The 18,243-nt window shown below is 40.9% G+C and overlaps 1 protein-coding gene and 1 long non-coding RNA gene across 3 annotated transcripts in view; both read left to right on the top strand.

Annotated features, from left to right (window-relative positions):
* The window catches only part of LOC139219597 (low-density lipoprotein receptor-related protein 2-like), a 38,459-nt gene extending 31,927 nt beyond the window's left edge, over positions 1–6,532 (top strand). For both annotated transcript variants that reach the window (XM_070851516.1, XM_070851517.1), the window contains exons 62-75: positions 258–395; positions 826–948; positions 1,848–1,976; positions 2,705–2,836; positions 3,039–3,164; positions 3,669–3,812; positions 3,901–4,066; positions 4,269–4,397; positions 4,546–4,766; positions 4,957–5,139; positions 5,435–5,554; positions 5,814–5,901; positions 6,184–6,248; positions 6,363–6,532. In XM_070851516.1, the coding sequence (XP_070707617.1) occupies positions 258–395; positions 826–948; positions 1,848–1,976; positions 2,705–2,836; positions 3,039–3,164; positions 3,669–3,812; positions 3,901–4,066; positions 4,269–4,397; positions 4,546–4,766; positions 4,957–5,139; positions 5,435–5,554; positions 5,814–5,901; positions 6,184–6,248; positions 6,363–6,511 (1,913 nt within the window). In that variant the 3' untranslated portion in view covers positions 6,512–6,532. The remainder of the gene's footprint in view (positions 1–257; positions 396–825; positions 949–1,847; positions 1,977–2,704; positions 2,837–3,038; positions 3,165–3,668; positions 3,813–3,900; positions 4,067–4,268; positions 4,398–4,545; positions 4,767–4,956; positions 5,140–5,434; positions 5,555–5,813; positions 5,902–6,183; positions 6,249–6,362) is intronic.
* A 182-nt stretch (positions 6,533–6,714) lies between these two features.
* On the top strand, positions 6,715–9,896 carry LOC139220057 (uncharacterized). Its single transcript, XR_011585748.1, has 4 exons — positions 6,715–6,767; positions 8,079–8,133; positions 8,677–9,738; positions 9,769–9,896. It is a non-coding gene; the product is annotated as an uncharacterized lncRNA (long non-coding RNA).
* Positions 9,897–18,243: the final 8,347 nt, after the last annotated feature.

Raw genomic sequence — 18,243 nt, forward strand, 5'->3', positions numbered from 1 at the left:
CTAGTGGTCTAGGGTTTAAGCTGTCCACCATATGTCCCCTTCATGTCCCATCATCTATTTATCCTCCACCATCTATTAAAGACATAAAACGTTGCCATTGTTGTTGTTCTGGACTTTGTGTGTCTGTTTGTACTTGATGCAGAATGGAGACTGACAGAGCTGCAAAATCCTGAAAAGTGATAATCAACAGATCTTCTTACAGTAAAAATGTACAAACAGTTGATATCAGAGATTAACTACTTTCCCCACCCCAACAGCTACTCGTTACCCAGGAGGCCGTTGGTGCCCTCAGCACCAGTTCCAGTGTGGGAACCATCTGTGTGTAAGCCAGGGCTGGGTGTGTGATGGCACTGATGACTGTGGCGACCGCTCTGATGAACAGCTCAGTTTATGCTGTGAGAAACATTTTGTTTGTGTGTTGTGCAAAAAACTGTAAAAAGTTTGTTGACTGTTTATTTCCCTGTGTTATCAACATAGTCTTTCATTCCTTAAATCACATTACAATTCCAACCATAATCCTTAGTAATGAGCTAAATATGAGGAATCAAAAAATATTTAGAGGATTTTCATGTTAGTAATTTGTCTCATACATAAACTGGTAAATACAAACTCATTTTCTCTTCATCAAATACTATTAAGAGATCAAAGATTCTGGACGAAATCAGCCCCTTAAATCTATCTCATAATTAAGTCAATGAGGCAGAGAGAATTTAACACTTAAAGACCTGATAAGCTAACATCACTAACAGCAGTGTGTTTTTAATAACATATACTTGCAGATTAGTCTGAACACAGATTTGTGTGTGTTTGTGTGTGTTTGTGCAGTGAACGTCGCCTGTGAGATGCCGTCCAAGTTCCGCTGTGCAAACGGCTACTGTATTGACTCCGGCCGGCTGTGCAACCAGAAGGACGACTGTGGAGACGGCAGCGACGAGAAGGAAGAACTCTGTATGACTCACACAACCACAATCTGCATAGTTCATCATGGCTGTTATGAGTAGAAATGTTGCAGTGTACAAACTAAACACTGGATGGAAGGTTTAAGGTTCCAAATGAGAACAACAATTATTATTGAAGGTTAACAGGTGCAAATAAATACCAGCTTGACCACAAGTAAGTTTGAGTGAGGTATGGAAGTGTAAACACACAGAAACAAGCAGAAATGCAAATACACACATGCAGAGATAAACGTAGAGCCACTTTGTCTCTATTTGCAATAAATTAATTAGGTTTTGTCTTTTTAAAGAAATTACTATATTTCTTAGATTTCTGAACTTCAGGTTCAGCAGATGCACCACTAATCATCAGTTTTTGTGACCACCAAGGATTATTTTGAATAATACTAATGCCTCCTGTACCTTCCTCTTTAAGGCCAGTGAAATGGGAAATCCCAGAATGACATCAGTGTGTCTGCACAGGACACAAAGCCTGAAGCATACAAGGGATAAGGAAATGCTCTGTTTTAGGGAATTGTTACACAATCAGCTTAAACATCAATCACAGCAAATTATTTTGAGAGGAGATTAAATAGTTGGTGGACATTGGATAGATCCTCTGAGTCCATTAGTTGTTAGGGAGGAGAAAGTAAAGACAAACAAGAGTTGACTGTGTGGGATGCTTGGGGTTATTTTTATCTGCAAGTGTGGGCAGTCCACTCATTTACACACACTTTAGTTATTCTTTTTTGTTCGGTATTCAGACAGTTTGGGAGTGAGGAGTGACACTGTAGAAAAAGCTGTTCAGTTTTAGTTCAGTGGAGGTGGACATGCTTCTACAGATGGGTTGCATACCCACTCTACTATTCCCTGCATGCTTGTGTTGATGACTCATTCCTGTGTCCTTCTCAGGCCGAGAGCCCACGCTGGCCCCCTGCACACTGGAAGAGTTTAAATGCACCAACGGACTCTGCGTGGCCCTGCCATACGTTTGTGACCACAATGACAACTGTGGGGACCACACTGACGAGTTAGGCTGCAGTGAGTAGCAAAACAAAACACTCATGCACTGACTTTCAATATCCTCTGTTGGTGTCAGTTTAGAGTCAGTAATTAAATGTTGTTCGAAACGAACACTGTGAATCCTCTTTGATGACAAAATGTGACCTTACAGTTGACCTTACAGTTGCACTAATGCACTTGTTTTGGTTCAGCATTGAAAACTTAACGATAGTACATTATGTACACAGATAATAGCAGATCAAGGCCACAGAAACAGATTGCATTCACCAAAAATGAAGGAAAAAAATCAGAATTATGATATGTGTTGCATAATTTCAATGATGTTTACTCATAACAATGACTTCCATCTTCTGTAATTATGACTTATCTATCCACTTTTTATGCAGCTTATCCAGGGCCGGGTCGTGGCCCAAGTCTGACTCATCATAATTATGAGAAAAGATGTTGTAATCATGAAGTATGGATCCCACAATTATGAGATAGGAATCTTATAATTATGAAAAAAAAACATTCCCTAAAAAGATATCTAAAGATTGCATTTTGAGATAATTTTCTCAAAATGATGATGGATGGATGCGGATGTCATGTTTATAGATATTTTCTCTAACCTAGGCCAAAGTGTGAAGCTCTGAAATGTCCTGTTGGCTGATTTATCAATGGATGTCATGAAGGTACAGCTCATAAAATGAGAGATAAAGGCTGTTTTAAATGTGTCAGAGAGCGTGCTCTGTGTTGTCTGGTCCCAGATTTTGGCCACGACCGCAACTGTGAGGAGAAGCTGTGCCAGCATGAGTGCACCAACCTGAACGGCACCGGCTTCATCTGCTCCTGCAGACCCGGATACAGAGTGGACCCAGACAGCACCTACACCTGCCAGGGTACGGACACGCACACACACACACACACACATACAGACAGATGGAGGGCCGCTTAGAGTGCTCCATTTTAATTAACTCACACACAAAAGACAACATGAATGAATGAATATTTACTAAAATGTCATATTTCCAGTTAAAAACCACACTCACCAAATCTGCAAACAAGAGTGTACTTTCTCACAGCGTCCTCTCATTCTCCCAGACATTAATGAATGCGAGGTATATGGCACCTGCCCTCAGGCCTGTAAGAACAAAAAGGGCGGCTACGACTGTGAGTGTGTCCCCGGCTACCGGAAAGTGGGCAGCGGCAACATGTGCGAGGCTGAGGGTGAGAATAACCTTATTATGAGCCATTGTTTAACCAGAGCAAACACATAGATGTGGTCAACAAGTCAAGTTGACTTGATGGCTTACTGAAATGAATTTAGTTGGTCTCCCTTAAATATAATAAAGAGGAAAAAGGAGATATAGAGGCAGATAGAACTGATCTGTATCTTATAACTTATTAATGATGTGACAGTAAATCTAGTTAGGATCCTCTTTTCATTTTCCTACTATAGATTTCAACCAACATGAATGCAGTTGTGACATAAAAGAAATTCTTGTGTCTGTTGTTGTTGAAAGACGATCTGCTTAACCTCTTCACTGTGGAGGCCTCACTGTTTTAATCTGTACAAAGTATAATTATAATAAGTGGCTCCTTTGTAGGCTGCTGAAAAATGCAGGTTGTGTATTAAATAAATAGAATAATGTTTCAGCAAAACTGTTTTCTCATTGTGTAGCAGTAGTTGTAGTTATGAGAAAGAATTATAAATGTCTGTGTCTTCCACAGGAGCGACTCCCTTGCTGCTTCTCCCAGAGAACATTCGTATCCGGAGGTTCAACCTGCAGACAGACACCTACCACGACTCCCTCCAAGAAGAGGAGCACATTATGGCTCTGGACTACGACTGGGACCACAACAATGCCGGATCCAGTAGGTCTCATGCAGATTTATACCACTTACTGTGAAAAGGTCAAACCTTTAGTCAAATAATGTTGATGATTTCCTTGTATTTTGTCAGGTATGGTGTACTTCACCGTAGCTAGTAAGGACTCTGTCCCGGGTGCCATTAAGAGAGCATATATACCTTCAGTGGATGATGGCAGTAACAACATCGGTGCTGCTGTCGACCTCGGCATCAAGTACATCACCAGACCAGAAGGCATTGCTGTGGACTGGGTGGGCAGGTGTGTTAGCGCTGACATTTCTTCACTTCCCTCAGTATTACTTTATAGTTTTACTAGTTTATTATTAATTTATAAGTGCTGTATGAGTATGAGAGATGGGGATTGGTGAAGAATTTTATTTTCAGAAACAAGTATACAGCCTCTTGATAGCACGTTTTCATGTGTCAGAGCATATTTTGTGAATAGTTCTGTATTCTTCTAGGAACCTTTACTGGGCAGACTCCAGGGTGAAGAGGTTAGAGGTGGCCATGTTGGATGGACGCTACAGAAAGCACCTAGTTAAGACCGAGCTGGGACACCCGTCTGCTGTGGCTGTCAACCCACGACTAGGGTGAGACAGACAGGGCTACTACACTTGTTAGACAGTAAATTAGCAAACACACTCACTGAATATCAGGCAGTTTATGTAGTTTTGCTTCACTTAATGTTAATTCAATTTATACATTTGATACCTGATTTAACGGTCGATGTATCTGCAGGATGTTGTACTGGGCAGACCGTGGGGATGCAGCAAAGATCGAGTGCTCTTGGCTGGATGGTCAGGAGAGGAAAGTCCTAGTGGCCGATGGCCTGGGTTGGCCCACCGGTCTGTCAATCGACTTCACCAACGGTGACAGAATCTACTGGTCTGACTCTAAAGAAAGCCGCATAGAGTCTGTTCTGCCTTCAGGAGACGACCGTAGAACTGCCGTCTACATAGGTGAGGATTAGAGAGGACAGTTGTTACAGAAACCTGAGCCTGTAAATGAAATGATTGGGCACATGTTTAATCAAGATGAGTGTATCTCTATGTGTGATTCAGCCGTCCTCAAGCTCCCTCATCATGCATCCATTCAGTATCTGTTTCCGTCATTGGGGCTCAGTTAAATTGTTCACACTGTGTTGCCTAGATGTGAGAAACCCCTTCAGTGTGAGTGTGTTCGAGGACCATGTTTATTGGAGCACTCAGGAGAAAGGCGAGGTCTTCCGACAGGACAAGTTTGGCCGCGGAGCCAAGACCAAGCTGCTGACTGCCGGGCCGTGGCTGAGCCAGGTCTCTGTGTACCAGCAGCAGAGATACAACTCCATCACCAGTGAGCTGCACACTCGCCCTCATATTCAAACACATTAACACATACTATAATGTGCTTGTGGCGATTTAATAATTGTCTCTTTCACTGCTATTTTCTTGTTATTAATATGTAATGTTGGCATTCCATTCGATATTATGAATATCCAGTGCTTCAGTGCACAGAAGGCCTTGTCCTTTTTGTGTCTGGATATAGCAATAATCTGCATCAAAGAAAAATGTAACTACAGGAAACAAATAAATAGCAGCAACCACAGTAATGGTTGATAGAATCAAAAGGCCTGTTCTTGTTTCTGCAGTGAAAAATCCATGTAAGGGAACCTGCAGCCACCTGTGTTTGCTCCGACCGGAGGGTTACACCTGCGCCTGCCCTGAGGGCACCAGCTTCGTCCACGGCAGCAGCACTGAATGTGATGCTGGTAAGAAAAACCAGTTATTCATTTTCCTCCGTGTGTTTCATAAAAACATGGAGCATCATAGCTTGAAGTTAAGGAAATGTATCTATGACCGTAATTTTAACAATTTTCGATACAACTTGCATCGTTTTCTCCCATCATAAATCTGTAATATACCTAAAATTATATTACAGCCCTACTGACGTCAAACTATAAAAATCTTTCTGACCAGAGACAGTAATGTTCCTTTCAATGTTATGAATGTTTACATAAATTGTTTCAGGGTTTGATCCACCGCCCACCATGCCGCCACCATGTCTGTGTCAAAATGGAGCCACCTGTTACTTTGATGACAACAAGGCTCTCTGCAAGTAAGGAATTTTGTCATTATTTTAGTCAACCAGTAACTGAAAATGAACCAGAAATGACTAAGACTACACAATCCTCCAAACCTTCTTATTTTAATAATTCAAAAGTGTCCAGAAATGTTCATTCTGCTGCAAACAAAGAGAGGAAATGTAACCTCCTAAGCTGTGGGAACAATAAAAATGATAAAAACTGATGCTCAGATGCTGTACTCAGTCAACAAGTGCTGTGAATGAACGCAGTGTTTTGAAATGTCACAACTCTAATGTTTGTTTTGTGTTTCACAGATGTCCTCCAGGCTGGAAGGGAGAATACTGCCAGACAAACATTTACAACGTGGTTGCATCCTCGAGTACAGTAGATTTGTTTTTATGGCCAGAAATATGACGTGACATTCAAAATCATTTGTCTCTTATTTGATAAACTGCCTCTTGCCCCCTCCCGTGTCCATGTCTCTCCATCTCAGTCGGAATAGCGATTGGCGTGACGCTAGTGATTGTGGCTTTGCTAGTTGCTCTGGTCTATGCTGCCAGGAAGAAGTCCAACCTGTTGGAGAGGCTACGGAACAACTTTCCCAGCATGCCGTCCATGCTCAACCTGCAGACTTTCAGGTGAGATGGAGCCACAAGAGAAAAGATGCTGTCGGGAATGTAATGTCTGAGGTGTTAAATTTAGGAATTGACATGTTTGCAAGAATAAAAAAGCAAATAAGATGAATAATTGTCTTTTCGATATAGAGCTTTAGACTCTTTCTATTTTACTGTATAATGTGCAGTGTCATGTTAGAACTGAATCAAATGTGTGTCTGATTTCCAGAAATCCAAATGCATCAAACACAGTGGAAAGTGAAACAACGCTGAATTCAGAAGCGGTTAGTAGCAACACAAACACACGACAGACATTCATGACCAGGGATGGGTATTGTTGGTATTTAATTGATAAAACTATGACTACTCTGATCAACAATACCTCTTGGTATAGTACTTTATTAAGGCTCTTACTGGTTGTTTTTCAACATTAAAGAATATTTTATTTCTTAAAAGCATTTTTTATTTATAATTCATCTTAAATGTAACAACTGTTTCTAGAGCAGCAATATTTTGAACAGCAAAGTCACTATATAAGCTCAAGAGTATCTTCCTCAAAATCTAAACTTCTCTGAAATTCGAATAAAAGAAATAATATTTCTGACCACAGAAACGAGACACTACCATTCATCCTCTCTTATGGCTAATATGGACTGAGGCTAGCAGTGGGAGGAGCGTTTGCTCAGTTTTACGATCAGTGGCACATTAGCCCAGACAGGCTACATTCAGTCAGCTTTCATTTTAGCTGTAATTTGCTTTCAGCCTTACAAGGTAACAAGGACGATACGGACAAAACAAACAGCCATGACTCCACAGTCCTGGTTCACACTTTTATTTCTTTTCATTCTCTTACTTTGGCACTTTGTTTACTCACTAGATGAGAGATGGGATGGATGGGGGACTGTGAACATAACAGTTTAAAATGTCTCTTTTATGTATGTTCATGCTCATTTAACCTGCGTTCTAATGAATTACTCTTATTGGCTTTTTGGAGCACATTGATAATCCTCTGTCGGTTTCACATTCATCACCGATTTAACTTCACACCAAATGTGTTTCATATCTCTTAACTGATTTGATTCATTCTTCACATTTCTTCACAGTCAACATTTATATGACGCGTGTGGTAATGTGATGTGATTTATTTTTATTTTACCTTTATTTAACCAGGAAGTCCCATTGAGATGAGAAATCTCTTTTACAAGGGAGACCTGGCCAAGGTAGCAGCCATACAAAATCAAAAGCCAGATACATGATACACAAATACATGACACACAAATAGAAAATAAACAATAAAAACAATAAAACAGATTTGCACCTAATTAAGGATAGTGGTCTCTCAAGAGAAACAGAGACATTCCTCTTTCACTGCATTCTTTATGATACTCTTAAATCATTAATGGATATGAATGTTTCTAGTTTAAGAGTTTTTTGAAGATTATTCCATGACCACGATGCATGACAGGAGAACGCTGTTTTGCCAAAGTCTGAATTCATTAAAATATGACTGTATTACCATACCTTACAAAAAATTAAATGGAGTCGAATATACTCCTTTAAGCTACTTTAAGTTTTTCTACCTGTGGCTGTTTCAGGAGGTTTTTGAGAGCCCAGCATACAGTTCAGATGTGGAAGATGTCGACGTCACAGGTAGCCATGGAGACACATGACATACTGTTACACAATGATCACTGCTGGAAACATGAATAAGTGCATGCTCTGAATGTGTGAAAATTAGTCAGGAAAGGTCTGAAATAATGTATTGAACAATGTCAGACAATAGCAGGCCCCTTTCAGAGTGGAGGTGTAGGCAGTAAAGTGTGTGTGTGTGTGTGTGTGTGTGTGTGTGTGTGTGTGTGTGCGCGCGCTCAGTTATTGAAGCGTTTCATATCTGGACCTGAATCCGTATAAATTAGTGTGTATAATAAATACTCAGAAATAAGTATATATTATAGCTGAAAAAGTTTGGCACAAGATGGCCATAAAGTCTAGAAATGTATGTTTTCTTTTACTTTAATTTGACAACTTAGCTGCAGTCTGACAGGCAGTTTTAACAGCTTTTAGTAATGTAACATGATTGCTGTCAAGTGTCAGACAAATACAGCATATTACGTTTTATTATATGACATAAAGCAGCTTGGAAACTATATATCTCTGCCTGAATTTGTAATACTTGCTGTGATGTTCCAACAGGAGAAGACGTTTACACCAGCTCCAGACTCTGACGTTTGACGTGACCTTGACACCAGAGGTGACTGAAACCTGGTTCATTCTCACTGGGCATTACAGAAATAACTGCAGATATTTTGTATCATCCACATGCTTAAATGATTTCAATGATATTTGTGTAAAAAAATCCTTTACAGACATGATTTAATCCAACTTATATGAGTCTGTTTAAATAACTGGATAAGGAGAATAGACACATGCAAATTCTGTGTTTATGATTAGTTTGTTTGATATCTTTATGTAATTTTTTAAGACTTTGATTGTAAGAATGTTCAATATTAAAACTGCTGTTATTGCCATTGTGTGTCAGTAACAGTGTAGTGATTGGGACTTCAAACGGTGGTGTGAGTTGTCAGATATTTAGATGGAGCTCCTGCTTCTGAACATTATTACTGCCACTCTCACTTGTGCCTTTCTTTGTGTGACGGTGCACAAATCACAGGACGATCTGTCATTACGTCAAGGCTCCCACTGCTGTTACCCACTCCGCTCATCACAGACAGGGACTCTGACCCACTGAGCTGAGATGAAATGCTTTGTCATCATCCATTTAATCACACAGAGAGCCACAATTTAAGACTGCGATCACAGGGCAACGGCAGAATCACGATTCTGCTCCTCTCCCGCTGTCACAAATGTCTGAACACATCAAGGCTTTCTTTGAGCTTGCAACAACTAGACCAGCCAGATGAGCAAAGGGATAAGGGGAAAGTGGAACAGATAGAGGGAGTGAAGAAAAGTTGAAACACAATAGGGAGGAATGCAAAGGGAGCTGCGACTGGCGTTTTTATCTTGTGGTTGATGATTCATAGTTGATGTTTTCATGCCGCTGGTTCCCCCACAAGGTGTCTGTGACTGTCAGCCAAAACATGCACTGTACCACTGGCTGATGGACAGACTCATGGAGTTACGGGATGAATAGGAATGGGTGGACTTGAGAGGGGCGGACCAACGGGGCATGCAGGCTGCTGTATGCCTGCACACTGTGCTGCCTTCAGGTGCTGTCAGGAAATCTACAAACACTCTGTTTGTTCTCATGAATGATCCAACGGTGAGATTTCCATTATTCTTGAATGGCCAAGAAGTTATTTATCTTAGTGTTTTTCATTCAAGTTGAGTTATGTGTAGTGGTGTGGATAGAAGAGATTTATTTCTAGTGCAGTTGGAAGGACGAACACCATTCATCAACATACATTTACAGGGTTCACAAAAAGTTAGGGATATTCGACTTTCAGGTGAAATTTATGGAAAATGTAATAAGTGAATGCTACAGTGATATTATATCATGAAAGTAGGACATTTAAGTAGAAGCATGAAATGGTAATTTCTTCATCTTAAACAATTTATTGAAAGAAAATCTAACAACAGTGGTGGGTAAACGAGGGTAAATGTAAAATTGGGATGTGGCCAAAGGACGTCCACTCCTCTCCTTTCTGTGACTCTTCCAGTCTCTGTATCACTGTTACAACTTCCTTATGACACTCTGTGACCCTCTAAGCTCAGTGAGCACTTCTGTCTGAGGACCTGTTTGAAGCCTCCAGTGTTGAGGTGCTGCTGATCAATAGTTAGGTGTCGTCTTGGTCTCATGATGTCAGAATGTGAACAGCATGATGAGGAGGACTGTTTAAATACCGATTCTAACTGAACCAGGAAATGTATTGATGGTGGTTCATCCTGAAATTTCACCTGAAAGCCGAATATCCCTAACTTTTTGTGAGTAGTGTAGTTTCAGATACCTTTGTAAATACTTTAATGTGTGAAGGACATGATGTCTCAGGCCACTTCAGCTGCCCAGTAGATTAAAGGTGATTGGTAATATTTTAGATTGTATGGTGCTTACTCTTAATAAATCAATGAAGGACACATTCAGTCACATTATGACATAAAATTCAGAGTCTAGCTAAAATCACAATTATTTTAATATTTTGACTATGACACTAAATCAAAACTCCGGCTTATTTTACGATTTAAAAATTTCACACATCCTGACTGTATTTGTCTTTCATTCATTTCTTTTCCTGACAGAAATCTGCTTCCATTCATACTGTGAATTTTGCGTATACATTTTGTGTCCATCATGGATCCCCGTTTCCAATTTTTGTTCAGTTCTTACTTGTAGCGAAATAATGTACTTCAAAACTTAAACCTAATCACCAATTCAGTCTCATATACCATGTAAAACTAAGTAAAACTAAAATAACAATTTTTGCCAGATGCTCATCCACAGTAATGCAGGACATGTAATACTTAAGTGGTGCAAATTCCTTAGAAAATATTTACTGAAAAGCCAAACAATGCAATAAACCTGGGGGCTCCCATCAAAGACAACCGCAGTATTGGTGTTTATTTTTAAACTGGGATGTTATAGATTACGAGGTGCTCCTGAAGGCAGCACAAAGAGAGCGAGACAGAGAGAGAGAGCTGACAGACAGACAGACTGAGGGGGAAGGGGAGGCCCATTGAGCGGTAGGCTGGATGGAGCAGAGAAATAAAATGCTACGAGTGCCAGTCAGCTGAAGACGGAGAGAGAGAGAGGGAGAGAGGAGGAAGAGGAGAGAGGAAGCACAACACAAAAAGAGGACAGACTCGTGTTGGAAGCGGAGCGGCGTGGGGTTCAGGGAGGGACGGACAACAGAGAGAGAGAAAGACGCACACTGAGGCTGAGAGGAGCCTGGACAAGGTAAGGATGCTTTCTGGGGCGCACTGACTGAACTCTGAACACTGTTTATTTATATGTCTGACACACAGCTCTGACACAGTCAGCCAGTCTCAGTTTACTCAAATACTGCACTAAATAAATAGGAGAACCTCACTTTGTTTTGTGCTTGTACTCTATATAATGCATGTTGTTATTTAGGCTTTTTTTCAAATGGAGTCTTGTGCAGAACCATGTGGATGTGTCTGACTGTGCAGCACACTAATGAGGGCTAATAAATGGCTAAAAAAATGATCATTGTCCTTCTGATCAATGGTGCCACACTCAGCTCTGGAGAGCTGGTTTGCAGGACAGGCCTTCAGCTCCGACTCAGTCACGTTTTGCTGCAGGACAGGACAGGGTTTTAGGTTTTATGGCTTCATTAGAGACGCAGCAGAGCCAGAGAGATTCAGTGAAGGTCAGGCTTTAGTAAACAAGACCCAAGGAGTCATGTGCATCAGTCTTGTCAGAGGTTAAGAGGAAGACTTATTTTGTCATGAATTTGGGTTAAAAATGTGTTTTAATGCAAATTAATCATATTGATGGGGAAGAGGACATTGTTTGCAGTCTGACTTTAACATCAACCACCAGTGAAAAGCCTCTAAAGTTTGTCTCCCAACTAGCCATCATGCCAAGGTCCTGTGTCCCTAAAACCCATTCGGCTCTTCAAATTCTGAAACTGCTTCATGAGGGAAGAGGAGGCACCCAAAGGCCGGGTTTCCTTCACCTCAAACATGCAGCCAAATTCAATCTCCCAGCATAAGAAGTGAGTCTTTATCCTGCTGTGTTGATTCAGAGTGGGCGTGTTGAAGGTGCTCTGAAGTGATGTTCATCTAAAAAGCTGCCTGGCTCCTGACGACCTCTTCACTACATTTTCTTTAATTCAATATCTCAACTAAATATCAAGGTAGCTGCATGGTAATAAGGATGAACCTCTATTCAGGAGCTTTTGCTTCTCCTCCATTAAGATTCTGCACACCGTTTCAGCTGCTGACTGACTTTAAGGTTGGAGCTATTTTGTTATTTGTTATTTGAAATGGTGAAGAAACACCAAACGCTCTCTGGCTCCAGCTGTGCAGATGAGAGGATTTGCTGCTTTTCTCTGTCATGGCTCATTTTTAAATTGAGTGTCTTTTGAGTTTTTGACTTTTAGTGGAGCAAAACGAGACATTTGAGACTTTTTTTTCCCTGCAATTTGACATTTCAAAGACTGAATTGGGATGCAGATGTGCAATATAGAGTAGAGAGTGTTTAATTTCATGTCTTTAATATCGTTCGTGGAGCTGCTATAGATTATCTTAATGCCTCTGCGAAATGTACAGCAGGCAACTTAGTTTGGGATGAAATCTGTTGTATCTAAATATGTCAGATCAGCCGTGTGGGAGGCATCAATGGTAGTGGATGGACTACACACACACACACACACACACACACAGAGTGGTTGGCAGATGGCATCAGCAGTGTGTCACCGACCTCGCCCCTCTCTGTGTCCCTCTCGGGATCCGTCCAACAGCAATTGAGTTTGGGAAACAGGTGGCGTTTGTGCATTTTTTTGTTGTGTGAGCGGAGAGGGCAGTGACGTGGGGTTAAGCTCTCCGTACACAATGTCGGTATGATACAGTACTACGCTGCCTCGACTGCTGACTGCCTTCAGTAGTGGGCTGAATAATCTTGACGCAGTCGTCAAGTTTTGTGACGATGAATGAGGAAGAGCCAGAGGGACACCAGGAACAGAGTTAACCAGCAGAAAACATAAAAGGGAACAATCGGTGAAGATTTTACTGTCAGTTGTAAAGTTTAGTGCTCTGTGATGCTCAGTGTCTGAGGCAAGCGAATATAAAATGTTGCCATGATCCAGCACACTGATGTTAGCACCACCAGCCAGGGGAAAACCAGGAGGAGAAACATGAAATGATTTTAAAAACCACTGACACAACAGTAAAGAACACACATCTGACAGCTGTACTAACCCTGCCAGGATTTATACATCCTAACAGTTATTTCTATAACTGATATCAAAATAATAAAAAAAGATATTATCTATTACTCATTTGGTCTCTAAAATATCTCTCTTAGTGTCTCAGAGCTCAAGGTGACATCTCCAAATGTCATTTTGCCTCAAGCTATCTAATTTACAATAATCCAAAACATAGAAAAGCAGCAAAATACATGTTTTCGACTGATTTTAATTTTTCTGGCGATCAATTAACCGTTTCAGCCCTACCTCACAGCAGGAGACGCATCACAAGACGAGCGAGCTTTTAGGAGCTGTAGCAGTAAACGAGATCACGTGATCACTTCAAGGTCAAAGTTTTCGGTGTAATTTAACAGGTTTTATTTGAATTTAAGCAGACTTCCTGTGTGTTTAAGTCTCCTTGAGCAATTCCCTCAACCCCTTCGTTACCTGAGAGGAGGCAAGGTGATTAGAAATAAGTGGAGTCAACAACTTTTGAATAATTTATTCATTTTTGAATAAAACCCGCATGCAAATGTTGGAAAGATGAGACGCTGAAATACTACTTCATAGACGTGACTGCCAAATAAATCGAATTGATGTCAAAAAAGCTGCAAATCCTCACACTAGAAAAGCAGAAACCTCCATGTTTGGCACTTTTATTGCATAAAGTGCTTAAAATTATCATTCAGTACATATGTTGTCGCTTTACTTTTCAATTAATCAGATAATTGTTTCATTTTCATTCGCTGCAGAGTTCTTGCTCAAAACATCCACCTCCTGTCGCCCCACATCAGAGCAGGTGTCCATGCTTCCAGTATGGCCTCCGCTACATCCTCACTGCTGTTTAGTGTCTCTTCTAATCTACCCGTCTTTTCTAATCTGCTTCATTGTATTCGTTGAAATCCTCAGTGAAGCCCACAGCCGCGAGCTCTGCCGTTTTAAATCAAGGAGGCTAGATTATACCACCATATGGCCAATGGGAACCTTAAGTATTTAGACGATAGACTCAGTGAGAGAGAGAGAGGAGAGGGGAAAAAAGCAGAAAAGATGTCAGCTTTAAGCTCTTCTCAGCTTCTTGTAATTAGAGAGAGAGAGATCGAACGGAGGGAGGAAGACACTGAGGGAAAGAAGGTCAGGAACGTGAGCCAAGTGTGCGGGGAGGAGGGCTGAGTGAAAGCAGGGAAACATGACAGACGAGGAAGCGAGAGGATTTACCCCAGAACTGTCAGCTCTGGTCGTAGAACCAGCTTTTGTCAATGGAGAGTACTTGTGTGACGGCCAAAACAAAATCAACTTTCATTTAAAGATGAGGAAAAGGCTTTTAAACCATTTAAATAATGATTAACCCCTAAATTAGGAAATGATAAAAGCCACAGGCCACTAGTTCCCTTTTATTAGCAGCTGAAAAGGCTTTAATGCCTTAATTTTATACCTTTTTAGGCTGATTATTGTATCTCACACAATAAAAAAAAAACATAGAGCCTACATGATGATGTTCTTTCAGCTCTCTGGACTTGTTTGTGCTTGGAAAATGAACTTTATTTACAGCCCATAGCTGAATGGAATTAAATCTATCTCTGTTTTAGGTGTCTGTCAGTCTGTCTGCTACTTATATTAATAAATTGTTTCACAATTTGATGCACTTAACTGTGTTATTTAAAGGTTGTTTAACCAGTTAAAAGCTCAGACAAAAACCAGTGCCAAGTTAAGTTAGCTGACGCTGTGCAGAGCGTCTGAACAGTATTTCCCGCCTGATAATGTACAGAATCGATTTTTTTGAGTGCTACTTCTTCCGCTCTCACCGCTGAGTGAGTGAGAGAGTGGACAGACATGCTGGTGCAGCATTAGGCTGAATCAATCAGGGCGAGCAATATTATTATTGATGCTGGATTGAGGGTCACCCATGGGGAGAGGTCAAGGGTCAGCATGTGATTACAAGACACTGGTGACGTGAGTCTTTCCGTCAACGTGTGTGCATTTACTTGGGCGCAGCAGTAAAGAATAGAAGACAAATGACATAACATTAAGATAATTGTTTGAAATTTGGGGGAAATGCACTAAATTGCTTTCTTGCCAAGAGTTGGATGAGAAGATTGATATCACTCGCATTGGACAGAGTGATAATGATCCTCTCATTTAGGTCTCTGCTACTCTTTTACTATATAATCTAAAATGCAAATGGCTGATTTATGGTTTGCTTGTGCTCCAGTAAGTTGTTTAGAAGGTCATTTAGTTCTCAGCAGCAGCAGCAACATGGAACAGACAGTGTTTTTCACCACCACTCAGGAGTCTAAGGCACAGTACTTTTTAAACATGGCTCCAACCTGGGCTGTATGAGCACTTGTCACCAGCTAAATGAAGGTCTGTCTGTGCCGTAACTATTCATTCTAATTGCTACTTTGGCACAATGCCATCCTGCCTTCAGTCATTTATTTATTTTTTTCTCAAACTAGAAATTTCCTCTGCAGCTGGTATGTTTTCACCAGCTCACCGCGGGAAAATGTGACCATGAAGTGACAGAACATGACAAAGACTCGAGGCAAGACGATTTTATATCACTGTTTTTAATGAAATTGTCAGAATATTTGATACAAGATGCGAGAAAAGCAAACAAAAAGTTAAGTGAAAGATTCCTGTGTTGTATTCATTGACAACCCCTTGTGGCTATTATTGATCTCTGTGAATATAATCAGCAATAACGGAGAAAATTCATCTGTCTAAACAGTGGATCAACTTGACGAGGACTTGGCAGTTCGCTACATTGCCGGCATGCCGATCAGGTGCTTCTGGCTTGTGTTTATGGGTGTCAGGGGTGTGCTTTCAGCTGTGGCTGTCTAACAGTCCGCAATGAGCCAGGAAACGCTGCAGGATTGTGTCTGTAATCTCAAAGGAAATATTGTTTTCAGACTGAAAAACTTTTTTCATAGACTCAGACTGTCACATTCCAAATGAAGGACTTTTTGAATCCATACATTATTCTTTCCAAATGCTGGAGTACATCATTATATTTGACTAAATAAAGATTCTTAAAGACGTAACAGGTGGCTGCAATGAATTCTGGTCCCCTGCAGATGGAAATCGTACACAAAAATATAATGTTTACCTTTGATGTCTGTGGTAATGAAAAAAAACATTGCGTAAAGCTGATGATGTCTCCTAAAATTCCAAGGCACGCTGCCAATTGATTGGATTTAACAGTGGATTGTATTGATCAGGTGCTGGTCTGCGTATCCAGACAGAGTGAATGTCATTTTGCTGGTTAGAGATGGACGTGATGAGAAAAGTGTCCTAATGAATGCTGCAATGAGGTTTCAGTACATTGCTGCCAGCTGCGAGGCCCTCCTGCCTGCAGATAGTAAAGGGATGGATTTGTGAAGGTTGGGGAATGAACACACTGGAACACTATGCTCACCTTCTTATTACTGCGACCCTCCCACAGGCGCGTCTGTTTGTGCCCAGAGTGGTGTCTCAGCCTCCCACTTACACTGCCTGCAGATCCAGGAGCAGTTATAAGGTTAGAGCAGACGTGCGGCAGGTGTGCTGTCAGAGTGTACTGCTGCTTCATATGACGTGCTGCGGAGACTGTTAATTAAGAATGTGGACCATTAAAGATGCAGCTCTGGGCACACTGCCGGCAGAGGAGGAACATGTAGGCTACAAAATCCCAAAAGAAAGTCGACCTCCTCGCTTTAATGGACGTGATGTAGTGACATGATATCAGCTACCTGTTAACTGGTTTGTTTGTGTTGGTCTGTGTTTCCTCTTGGGTAATGATGCTCTAAAGTACGATCATGGGGGCAGTGTGGCTCAAGATTGTTCGTTTTGTCTGAAGTCTGTTTTATGTTTTGTACTTTATTTATTCATTTACGGCAGTAGTGGTTACCAGTGGGGCTTCAGTTAGTGATTAGTGTCATTATTGACTGATTAATCTATTGTTTTTGGCCATAAACTGTCGGAAAATAGTGAAAATTTCTCACCACAGTGTCCTGGAGCCTTAGACCTTTAAAGATTTAAAAAGCAGCAAATCTTCTAAATTTGAATTTGAAAAATTAGGTAAACATACTCATCTATCTATGTGTATATTCTGTTTAAAGCTTAATCTATATGCAAATACTCAGGCAGTCCAAATATATTGTGTCTACAACTCCACCTCGATCTGGTTGCTTTTGCACCTACATTTCTCTGTCAATTCACTATTTGGATTAAACTTGGCTCTAGTTTCCCATTTGAATTATTTTACACCGTGTTGATAGTGATCTCCAACAGATGGCTCATCTCATTATTCACGTCACATAAATGAAAATTTAAAGCACGTTCCCACCGATAGTTAATGGTAAGACAGAAATCTGTTGTTTGGGGATGAAATTGGAAACCTAATGGTGGAAAAAAAACGCTCTGAATATAAAACGAAGTAATCGTAATGAAAATCTTATGCTGATGCCGGATTGAAGCTACATGCTTCACCGCCCGCAGCACCAAACCAATGAAGAGAATAATGCGACACAGCTCAAATACCATTAAATTTATCTACGGGACACGTGAAACTCAGAAACGGGTCGAGTCGATGGCCCTGTATGGTTGTCATGGTGACAAACAAGGTGAAGAAGCCTATTGGACTGAAGCGGTCAGTGCGGTGTGACCTCACCTTCCTCCAGTCTGACGGTCGCACAGTTTGAAGTGAAGCGAATGCTTTCTGCCTCAGTAATGAAAGCAGCTATTAATTATATAGAAACTTCGGCACAGTAACGGGTTGATTCATCACTGCCGAAGCCTGGCTGGCCAGCTGCCCTTTCAAAAAGTATTTACACTTTTGAAGTCATATTAAATGACAAACTGAGTGAGCTCCACGGTACTGGAGCATATTTGTGTAAACTCACTG

This window comes from Pempheris klunzingeri, chromosome 20 (genome assembly GCF_042242105.1).
Source record: "Pempheris klunzingeri isolate RE-2024b chromosome 20, fPemKlu1.hap1, whole genome shotgun sequence".
Classification (NCBI taxonomy): Eukaryota; Metazoa; Chordata; class Actinopteri; order Acropomatiformes; family Pempheridae; genus Pempheris; species Pempheris klunzingeri.